Source organism: Sinocyclocheilus anshuiensis, unplaced genomic scaffold (assembly GCF_001515605.1).
Source record: "Sinocyclocheilus anshuiensis isolate Anshui unplaced genomic scaffold, SAMN03320099.WGS_v1.1 scaffold758, whole genome shotgun sequence".
NCBI lineage: Eukaryota > Metazoa > Chordata > Actinopteri > Cypriniformes > Cyprinidae > Sinocyclocheilus > Sinocyclocheilus anshuiensis.
The window spans coordinates 2,922,372-2,933,363 of NW_015548126.1; the positions used below are offsets into that span (position 1 = coordinate 2,922,372).

General features: G+C 36.8%; 2 protein-coding genes across 3 annotated transcripts in view; one reads left to right on the forward strand and one right to left on the reverse strand.

The window, feature by feature from the left end:
- The window catches only part of tex26 (testis expressed 26), a 2,061-nt gene extending 353 nt beyond the window's left edge, over positions 1-1,708 (reverse strand). The window contains exons 1-5 of the mRNA XM_016507714.1: positions 1,687-1,708; positions 1,422-1,587; positions 1,081-1,234; positions 762-938; positions 165-242 (exon numbers count right to left, since the gene is read on the reverse strand). Coding sequence (XP_016363200.1) covers positions 165-242; positions 762-938; positions 1,081-1,228 — 403 coding nt within the window. The 5' untranslated portion in view covers positions 1,229-1,234; positions 1,422-1,587; positions 1,687-1,708. The remainder of the gene's footprint in view (positions 1-164; positions 243-761; positions 939-1,080; positions 1,235-1,421; positions 1,588-1,686) is intronic.
- A 2,031-nt stretch (positions 1,709-3,739) lies between these two features.
- On the forward strand, positions 3,740-7,000 carry LOC107704792 (high mobility group protein B1). Of its 2 annotated transcripts, none has more exons than XM_016507824.1 (5): positions 3,740-3,853; positions 5,405-5,560; positions 5,701-5,846; positions 5,929-6,103; positions 6,211-7,000. In XM_016507824.1, exons 2-5 carry the CDS (start codon positions 5,414-5,416, stop codon positions 6,343-6,345), a joined length of 603 nt encoding a protein of 200 aa, XP_016363310.1. In that variant the 5' UTR covers positions 3,740-3,853; positions 5,405-5,413; the 3' UTR covers positions 6,346-7,000. The 2 variants fall into 2 exon arrangements, with proteins under 2 accessions (XP_016363310.1, XP_016363309.1); XM_016507823.1 differs by having other exon boundaries at positions 3,777-3,857.
- The last annotated feature ends 3,992 nt before the right edge of the window (positions 7,001-10,992 follow it).

Genomic DNA, 10,992 nt, shown 5'->3' on the forward strand with positions numbered 1-10,992 from the left:
AAATCTTAAATGTAATTTTATGCACTTAAACCTAAAGTATTCTAACAGTTTAGGCGGAACACAGAATCACTCTTTCTCTCTTGTATCAGGCAGTTTCTTACAAAACTGTTGAAATGTCTGAGGTGGGTTTGTTTTTTGCATTGAGGAGACATCGGTATGTTTACCTCCAAAATGTTTATTGTAGGTGGTCTCCAGTTTGCTGTTTTCCTGGTCATTGATGTGACTGTGAAACACTGTAGGAACTAAAATGTAAAAGGAAAGTGTGTTATTCTTCTCTCATCTGTGTACCATACTTGAATATTAGTGTTTTGTTAGCAATAAATGAATAATTATGAAGTGTTTCTTTGTAATTGTTACCCAACTGCCTGATTAACTCCTAAGGATTTTTAATCATATTAAGGATTATTGTGATGTTTTTATCAGCTGTTTGGACTCTCATTCTGACAGCACTCATTCACCGCAGAGGATCCATTGGTGAGCAAGTGATGTAATGCTGAATTTCTCCAAATTTGTTCCACTAAAGAATCAAACTCATCTACATCTTGGAAGGATTGAGGGTGAGTGAATTTTAAGCGAACTTTCATTTTTGGGTGAACTATTCCTTTAAATCTGATCATTGCATGTCCAGTCTACTCCTCTGTGTTTACATTGTGTCTAGGCTACTGCAAGGGTTGGCTGTCGTATCAGTTTCAAACAAAGTAGTTTGGTCTTTCATCCCCAATGCACACAAACAGAAATGTAACTGTTTAGTGGAAGCTTACCAATACCCCTCGCTGCTACATCATGCAGCTTATTGCACCCATAGCGAGAGCTGTTCCCCAGAAGCTCAAGTTTCAGTTTGGGTGGGCGGTAGTTGTGTCTCATTTCAGTCTGGGTATAGTAGTGGACAGCATGGCTGCGGTTAAAAGGTGTAAAGATCGCATGGTTTTTCATAATTCCTGTGATTTAGACAGAACATAAAAAGTTGTTATAACATGACATATAATAATCTTTGGATACACAAGAACTTGATATTAAATAAGATTCAAATGGCTTTGAAATGTATAAACAAATGTCTGTGCAATAATTCCTAAAATTCACCTTGAGGTAATCCAAGAAAGTCAGTCCTGTAGGTCGACCTGTACTGGGCACTCAGAGCCTTTTGGATTTCCTTCTCAGACAAAGGGAGCTGAAGAGGGGAACTACCACTAAAACATTTCATTTGATCTGCAGAATGCCTCCATACCATGAATGCCTTTGTGTTAAAAGAAAGTATGGTACATTATAACCATCATTTACCAACCCTTATGTTTTTCCAAACCTTATTTTGACTTATTTTTCCCTAGTGATTTTTGAAGCGTAACAGTCCCAGTACACACACTCACACACACTTTCAAATTATACATCAACAAACACAGCAAATTACAAAATGTGCTGTTCACCTGGCTTGGGTGTGGATTGTTCCTTCGGTTTCCTGATGCCGTGGCAGACCTTATGCAAGCTGTCTTTGACACAGGCTTCCAGCAGAAATCTTCACTGTATGAAGTTGCTCCCACCGAATCATCCAGTGCAAATGAATTTCTATAGATATTGCCAGATGTTTTTGGCCTTGTGTTTGAAACAAGCAAAAAGTTAGATGAATCCCACCTCTGACATTTGCATCACATTTCTTAAAAAAAAATAATAATAAAAAAAAAAAAATCTCACCTTAGAGTTGGAATAGATGAGATGGATCTATAGATGAAATCTCTTTTATGAGAGGTCTCATATGCTTCCCATCTTTTGTTAACATCTAGATTAAAATGTACAGTGGGAAAAAAACAATGACTTATACATAAGTAACACATTGAAAATATTAAAATCACAATAAACTTTCTAACCATAATTTGCCATTGTTGACTTGACATATAGGAAATGATCTGCCTCTGCTACAGTTGTCCAAACGACAATAAAGTGTCCAGCAGGATTTGTTTCACGTGCTGTTCACTGGGAGCTCTGTCGTTTTACAGATCAGTGTGTTGCATCAAGAGAATCGCACTGCTAGCAATCGTGCGCTGACATACTTTGGACGCACCTGTTGTGATGTTCCTGAAATTCATTCGAAAAGTTTTCACCCGTTGATCTGAATTGCTAATGCCTATCTGAGGTTATCTGTAAGCTGATGTTGTTATAGGAAACGCACAACAACGCGCGCGCGAGCGAGTGTTAACTGACTCTCCGAGGGGGTCTTTTTAGCAGGTACAATGACGCACGCAAACCCAAAGACTCGCTGACCATGTTAAGCGGCCAAAAAGTTTGTAAACGGCACACTGAAATAGCCCTATGCAAAAAATAAAATCAATAGAAAATGCAAAAAAATCGCATTATATTAGTCCATGAGATCTGTATATTTTCTCACGTTTTTTTTCTTAGTTAAAAGTACTAAAAGAGTCGTTAATGTTAAAGAAACAGAAAAAAAAATCGGCAAAATTCTTTAGGATTTCTCTCCAACCTACAGTTCGATTTTATTAGGGCGTAGCGCCGCTCAGTGGAAAACATGGTGCATTTCAAGATTTCCATTTTTTTAATTGTCAAGGCATCACAAAAACATACATAAGCAACAAATGCAAATTTTATATGCAATATAATACATATAGCCTAACAAGAAAAGAAAAGCACCAATTATAGCTAAATAAATAGCAAGTATTGTTCGATTTCTGTTTTAAAAACAATTATAAAGTCTTTTGATATCTTCACTACGACAAATGTTGTCAATGAGGAATAAAAGATTAATAATAGGCCTATTCATTCTTTTCTGTTTTGTTCTTTCAGGATTTTTCATTAAAGTCATACATTTCAGGTGATTTATGTTTATTAAATCCTTGTTATACTAATTTGAAAAGAACAAAATCATAATCAGTGGATTAATTTATATTGAGTTTGGCCAAAGTTTGTTAAATGGACATTTCGTGCATGGATCAAATGCAGCCTTTGCGTATGGCGTTATTTTAATGACAAATGTCGAGAGCGCATTATTGTAGCGCGAAAGCGCTTTTAAAACAGAACCGCCAATAAACCGGCAAACCATGTTTTCAAACGTAGACTTTAACGTATTTAACATGTTTTGTGATGTACGTGTGACATTCGAATATGCAATTAAATTATAAATATTGACAGTACTTGTGCTTTGTGTACCCACCAGAAAATGCTCGAGCGGCGTCTTTTTGATGGTTGCAAGCGCATACTTTTTTCCTCACTGAAATGCTATTGAAACGTTCCTAATCTAATATGTAGAATGACATTCATGTACTTTTGCAAAACTCACAACAATTTGTTTTGATATACTTTAAAGGGGTTAAAGCCTTCATTCGCTGTCCAGGTCCCTCCGTAATTCGATAAATATAGTAGTAGCAAGTATACACTCAGTGTATATGCACTGTTAGTTTCTTCCGACAGTTATCAACGCTCATTTGTGCGGTGAAATCCTTGAAATACCATGTATTCAAAGCAAATATTCGTCATACAATTTGAAACCTTTACTTAAACAACAACTGTGCGCTTACATGTACTACAGTAAGTTCTCTGCAGTACAAAACGGTGTCTGATACTATTACGCTTGTATCAGTGGATGGTTTTTTATATTCACGCGCCGTTGAAAACAATGACGTTTCGCCGATGAACAGCCAACCACACTTCAGCTCTCGTAGCGGGCTATAGTGTGCCGACAGCCAATCACAGGCGCTCAAGACTTGGCGGTAGCCAATAGGATTCGTGACTGTATACTGTGTCTCTCGTGAGCAGAGGGTTCTTCACGCACTTGGAAGAGCGCGCATCGGTGTTATTGTACTTCAAAGCCCCATTATCTAGACATCCACAGAGGCTGCAAATAGAGAAGGTTGGTGAGTTTTGCCAAAATATGCTTGTCAGGGCCTAAATTAACTATTAAAAAAAACCCTTCGTATATTACAACCCATTTTCTCTTGGTAGTTGCGTATTTGGTGAAAGCAGAGCGTCAAATCTTTGTTAGAATATTCGCCAGTCATTCAATCAGTGCGCTTAGTAACAGTGAAATGTCCTGACTGAAAATATCTTACGAAGATAAAAAAAAATGTTGCTTTTTCCTTTTGAAATGACAGTATTCTAATAGTCTTTAATGGGATGGGTTGTAATATTTGTCAGTTAGCCATCCCAGCTAAAGCAGTTAGCTTTTTTGGGTCTCCGTTAAAGCTGTTATTGTGTGAGACAGTGACGTGCTTGGCATTCTCACATACAGACTAAAATAACACCTCGGATAAATTTACCAGTCCCGAGGGAATGTACTAGTCATTTTGTGCATTTTTCTCCCTGGTCCTTCAGAACGGGACGTTGTGCGGCCGTGTTCAGTAATATAATATGGCTGGCTTGCGGGGGATAGAGACTGACGGGGTGTAAGCGCCATTCAACTTAACTACTAAAATAAAATTCAGCCAAGCTCGTTTGCACTGCTTTTTAAACTTGTACGAAAGCCCGAATGTCTATTTTAGAGAACTCTGGTGTTTTCCAAGGAAAAGCGAGCAAGAAAGATGGGGTAATATTTTATTTATATTGTTTCCCACCGCCGGTGTTGTGTGTATGCGGCTCTGGCTGGCAGACATAAAGGGAGAGAATGAGGCAGCCATGTTGGCTCTGCTAGCTGTGCTCATGTGGCTCCAGTTGAACGGCGGACTTACGAGAGCGAAACTCCCATTGCATAGCGCTTATAGTAACAGACACTGTGTCCATACAGAGCGACTTCTTCCATAGTGGAGGCGATAATATCGGAAAGCGGCGGGCCAGGGGCGAGAAACGGACGAAGTGCGGTGATTTTGGGTCCTCGAAATTACCCAGGAATGTGGGAGGAGACAGTTGAGTGGGACTTTCTCTCATGAAGACGGCTTTTTCAAAATGGAAGAAGAAATATTATTGTTGCACCGTTTAGGCATTTTAAGGCGGGCCCTATGTAATATATCTGCCCGCTCTTGGGCGATGCTGCTATGAATGTTCAGTTGATGTAAAACACATAAATGAGGAAAGGGGGGGGGGGGGTGTTTTTATTCACGAAATGGAGGATGTCCTTGTCTTTCACCGTGAACTTCAGGCGGTCTTTGTGCATCTCCCTGTCCATCTCAATAATGTGATTTCACTGCACGTTTTAACATGCTGATGTTTTTTCTTTCAGAGTCATTATGTGCCTCAGTACGTAATAATGATATATAGAAAATAAAATATAAAACAAAAATCTTTAAATGTGTATGTATGTGTGCAGTATGCCATTATATATATATATATATATATATAATGTGTCTATGTGCATATGTGTATAATTACATACATGTAGGAAGTGTTTGCATCCTAATTGTAAAAGAATCCAAAATTTAAAAGAGTAGCATGTCACTTTCATTTATTTGAGAATACGTTTTTTTACAAGAGGGTAAAGATGGGTAAAGATCCAAGCAAGCCCAGAGGAAAGATGTCCTCTTATGCCTACTTTGTGCAAACCTGCCGTGAAGAACACAAAAAGAAGCACCCTGAAGCCAGTGTAAACTTCTCTGAATTCTCCAAGAAGTGTTCAGAGCGATGGAAGGTACTGTTCTGAAAAACGCTGATAAATATGATGAAGTTATATTATGGAAATGTTTAAACTTATTTGAAAAAATCTTTGCAAAAATATGCTCTTTAATGTACCTTGCACTTTTTGATACAGCTTTTTCTCATTCTATACAGACAACGTCTGTCAAAGAGAAGGGTAGGTTTGAGGATATGGCCAAGCAAGATAAGGTTCGCTATGAGAGAGAAATGAAGAACTACATCCCACCAAAGGGTGAGAAGAAGAGGCGATTTAAGGATCCCAACGCGCCTAAGAGACCACCGTATGTTCACTTCGTGCACTCCTATTGAAAATGTAACATTTTTCAAGATAGTTTGGTTTCATGAAATCCCCCCCACCCCCAGGTCAGCATTCTTCATTTTCTGTGGTGACTACCGCTCTAAGATTAAGGGGGAGAACCCAGGTCTGTCCATCGGAAACATTGCCAAAAAGCTTGGAGAAATGTGGAATAGCTCATCGGCTGAGGTGAAGCAGCCCTATGAGAAGAAAGCAGCAAAGCTTAAGGAGAAGTACGACAAGGTAAAGTTTCTTTTGTCTTTCCATCTTGAACAGTTTTAAACATTCTCAAACTTGCTACATTGTAGATGCACCCTGACCTATTTATTAATATTTTTTGTCTTCTGTAGGATATTGCCCTATACCGCACAAAGGGAATCGCAGGCTTGTCCAAAAAAGATGGTGGGGAGGAAGATGATGAGGATGAAAATGAAGAAGAAGAGGAGGAGGAGGAAGAAGAAGACGATGAGGAGGATGACGAGTAGATTAGCTACTGATGTAACCTAGGTTCTTGTTCATGCCATAAACCCAATTGTACACGATTCACATCTTCAAGCGTAATACAGCAGAAACAAGAATTGTTAGGCTGTATATATGCAATGTTTTTAAGATGTACTGTGTTATTCTCCTTTTGTAAAGTTAACACTATGTTCAGTCTTATGATTTTTTTATCTTTGTTTTCGTTAGTGGTAGTTCTTGCCAGGAACAGTTTAAGGTTGAATGATATGAATTGAACTGTTTCTCTGAAGGTGCATAGCACAATTATCTGGTTTGTGTAGCTCTGTAGTGCACTATCATATTAGTTTTTAAACATTTTTTGTATTTGCCGTCATAAGGTCCTTTAACTGTACTTTGAATACCACTCTAATTACAAGAATGCAGCTTTGTTTGACATCTAAGAATTTGTCTGAAGTAAACATTTCTTTTTTTAGAAAACTGTCCTGTTTTTTTCTTCCGTAGCTACTGTAGTGACTGCGATTGTGCATAATATCTGCAGTGATTGTCTCAATGAAGAGCGATTCTTCCTCATCTAGGAAGTGTAATTGGTCCATGTATGCGTTGTATTATGAACTGGTTCTTTAATATTGCAATATCAACAAAGAAATGATCTGCATCAGCCAATTAAACATTTCAGCACTTTTGGGACTCTAAAAGTTTTTTGAAGTATCTAGTTATGTGCAATATAGATACAATTTATAAAGTTGCTTCACACATAGATAGATCTTCAACGTTTTTGCATTAAGCTCTGGCATACAAATTAATGTTGTGTAAAAAATTAAGACTCTTAAGTCTCTTATCAGACAGCATAAACGTAACCTGAAAATAAAAATGTTTTGGTTAATGACCTGAAATAAGCAATTATGTGACAGCAAGAGCAATGCATGTATATAATGGAATATGTAAATAGAGCGACACCCTGAGGCCGTAATGAGTAACTGCTTTGTTTACTATTACTACACACGCATCAATGATGTCATCTTACTCAGATTTCACCTTGATGTCCTCTACAAGGACAAAATAAAAATGACAGTATACTCTAAAGCACCTATTCAACGCATTGTAACTGCATTTGTGGGTTAAATGACTTCTAATATTTATGCTTGTAAATGAATTTATCTGTTGCTATAATATTCAAGGGGAAATGACAAGTCCACAATAGACAAGCTCTTAACTTTCATATTTGTCATAGCTCAATTGTAAATCAAGCAGTACGACCTAATTTACTATTAATTTCTTGACCTGAAGTCAAATACCTGGAAGATGGGGGGGAAAAAACTGAAACAAACACCTCAACACTCTTAAAAATAAAGGTGCTTCAAAAGGTTCTTCGCAGCGATGCCATACAAGAACTATTTTTGGTTCCACAAAGAACCATTCAGTCAAAGGTTCTTTAAAGAACCATCTCTTTCTTACCTTTTTATAATCTGAAGAACCTTCTTTTGCCACAAAGAACCTTTTGTGAAACAGAAAGGTTCTTCAGATGCTAAAGGTTCTTTATGGAACCATTTAGACAAAAAGGTTCTTCTATTGGCATCGTGAAGCACCTTTATTTTTAAGAGTGAAGGCTAGAAAAATAAAGGCAGACTGTTTCTAGATCCACCAGAGGGCGCTTAAGGGGTGCAGTTGATAGTTAAGTTTGTAATCAGTTAATCAGTTTGAATAATGTGGTAAATGGAGCCTTTTGATTGCAATTGACAAAGCAGTGAAGCAAAGAAAGTGCCTCTGGATTTTAAATTAGATTTGAAACTACTTTAAAGAAAACGTCTTGGGCTCTTGTGGTAACAGTACAAACCAAGATGCTTTCAAATGTATGGTTGGGAATCCACACCATTTTGCAATGGCATTTTTATTTTATTTAGCATGTCTAAAAAGACATGTTTGATCTGTGCCTCACTCGCTGTAGGCTATATTCCCTATATTCGCTTTTGCTTAGCATTTTTATAATGTTGACTCTAGACATATCCGTCTTAAAGAAAAGATGTTTCATTCTACATGGAGCTGGTTGCGCCCTCTTATAAGCTCCACCATGTTGACATCACTGAGCTGCTGCTGCTACTATAGTGTCTTGAGCTTCTTATTATCATATTTGGACAAAAGCACCTGCCTGCAGGGCTGAACTGGGGTTAAAGGACAAATCCAGTCTATCCAGCCCACAATTTTCCCTGTGAATGTTTTGCTGGGTTATAGGGCCTTAAATTGGAGTGAATAAATTAATAAATAAAACAGGACAGAAATAAATGATAGATAGCATTCATTTTCACATAGAAATGCACTTAAAGCATTGATTTTGAGCTAGAATGCAGGAAATTTACTGCTAATAAATTGTCATCATTTCCTCACCCTCATGTCATTCCAAACCTGTGACTTACTTTCTCGTGTGAAACACAAAAGAAGATATTTTGTAGAATGTTACCAACCCATTTTGGTTACCCTTGATTTCTACTGTATGGACAAAAATGTCTTTAATTTCTCAAATCATCTTCATGTCAGAAGAAAGAAACTCATGTTTGGAATGACGATGTTGAGTAAATTATGACCATTTTAATTTTGGGGTGAACTATCCCCTTAATATTTAGCCAATATTGGGTGAACTAATATTTGTAAATAGCTAACACCTAATTTATATATTTATACACTGATATTTATCTTTAATCAAGCTCTTATTGAATCAGCATTGTACTTCAAATAAAAATTAATTAGAACTAAACATTTAAAGATAAAGAAGCTAAAGCTATCCTGTTAAATTATCCTTTGCCCTAATGAAATAGTTTTTACTTAGAATACAGAGTTTAACTGACTAGTATTAGTAAGATGGTGGTCACAACAAGTAAAACCATGGTCCTCATTACCATGGTTTATGGTTTTTAAAATAAATAATAATAATAAACTGGAATTTGTAAATTAAAAAAACTATAAAAACAACTTCTATAAAAGTAAAATATTCCCATTTAGGCTATAATAAATAACATACTATTGTGGCCCGATGGCCAGTATCCCTGCCTGCCTGATAGCAAATACAAAAGCAGCAAAGTCCCTGCTGGCGTGATAAAATAAACCACGATGACACAATACTTATCGCGGTATACAGCGTGACATGAATAATATAACACATGACAGGCAACTCGCATCAGTTTGGTCGAGATGACACTGACTGGACAATCTGTTTGTATTGAAGAAAACCAAAGATAATGCCAATAGTTCGTCGACAGTTCATGCATTCAGGCCGATAGGTGTCACAGACTCTAAATCCACTGGTACTATAGTATCGGAACGAATTAAAAACTTATTTTTGTCGTCTTTTGTTAACTAATAATTTACTCGACTGCTCATATATAAAAATACAATAGGATAAAAACAGTATTACAAACCAGTCTGGATGTACCCTATTTCATTCAGAGTTGCTTCAAGATTAATATTCCCGTAGTTGTTCTTTTCTTTTATTGTAGGCTACTGTTCAACGGTTGTCTGGTGGCTCTTTTACAGCTTCTCTCCATTCATTCACCTTTTGGGCGAGTGCCATGCTGGCATCCTCTGAATTCAAACAGAGAAAGATCGAGGCCACAGAATCACTTGGCTGCCATATGAGAGGGGTAAACATTTAAATAGATCATTGTCAGTTCACATTAAATGTAGACAGACCGATATGGCATCAAGCCACTGGAAAACCAGAGACGACTTTTAAACACTATGCGTATCAACTTAATTCTCAAGTTAGACAATATAGACATTAACTATCATAAAATATATCATCTACCAGAGCAACTATACATTTTATTTAACTATAAGTCATTATTAGTTTACTAACGTTACCTGCGCTTTTTGGCGTTACAGTTGCAGAGGCGGTGTAACCGGAAGCACCAGTAAAATCGTCACAGCGCAGGAGGACAAATGGACAATCTATCAGCCACACACACACACACACACACACTGCACACTGCACACTGGACACTGGACAGAGAGATGGCGCATACAAAGATCCAGTGGATTTAATGTCCGAGAAAAGTTCTTATTTGTGTAGAGAGGTAAATGGATACGAGCAAAGATGAACAAATTTGGATTACTACACCTCTGTATATTTCTCATGCACGCGACGGTGAGTATTTTTGTACAAATAAAAAAAAAATTACGATTTTTAATGTTTTTGTGAAAGCCTTTGTAACATCATTCAAGATTTGTACAGTTTCCTGAATATCATAATCTGCATATGCTTATTTAAAAATGTGGAACACCTTTTAGTATTTATACATAACGTTTAGTATGCAGTGTTTAATTAATTAGGCTATATTAAATACACATGTGATATTTACATGTTAATATAATTATGAATGTGTTTATAAAGAGTTCTTTGAAATGAGTAATTATTAATAATATTTCACAATATTGCTGATTTTACTGTATTTTTGATCAAATAAATGCAGCCTTGGCGAAGAGACCTCTTTCTAAAACATTAAAAAAAAACTTAACAACCCCATACTTTTGAACTGTAGAATATGTGATCATGTTTTCATACATCTGGTATCTTCTGGTTTAAACCTGGTTTTTGAAAATATTTTGTCTTTGTTTTTGGGTTTTACAATCTCAAACTGAGACATGTAACAACACATTCGTTTATTCAGTACAGAATTAGCACA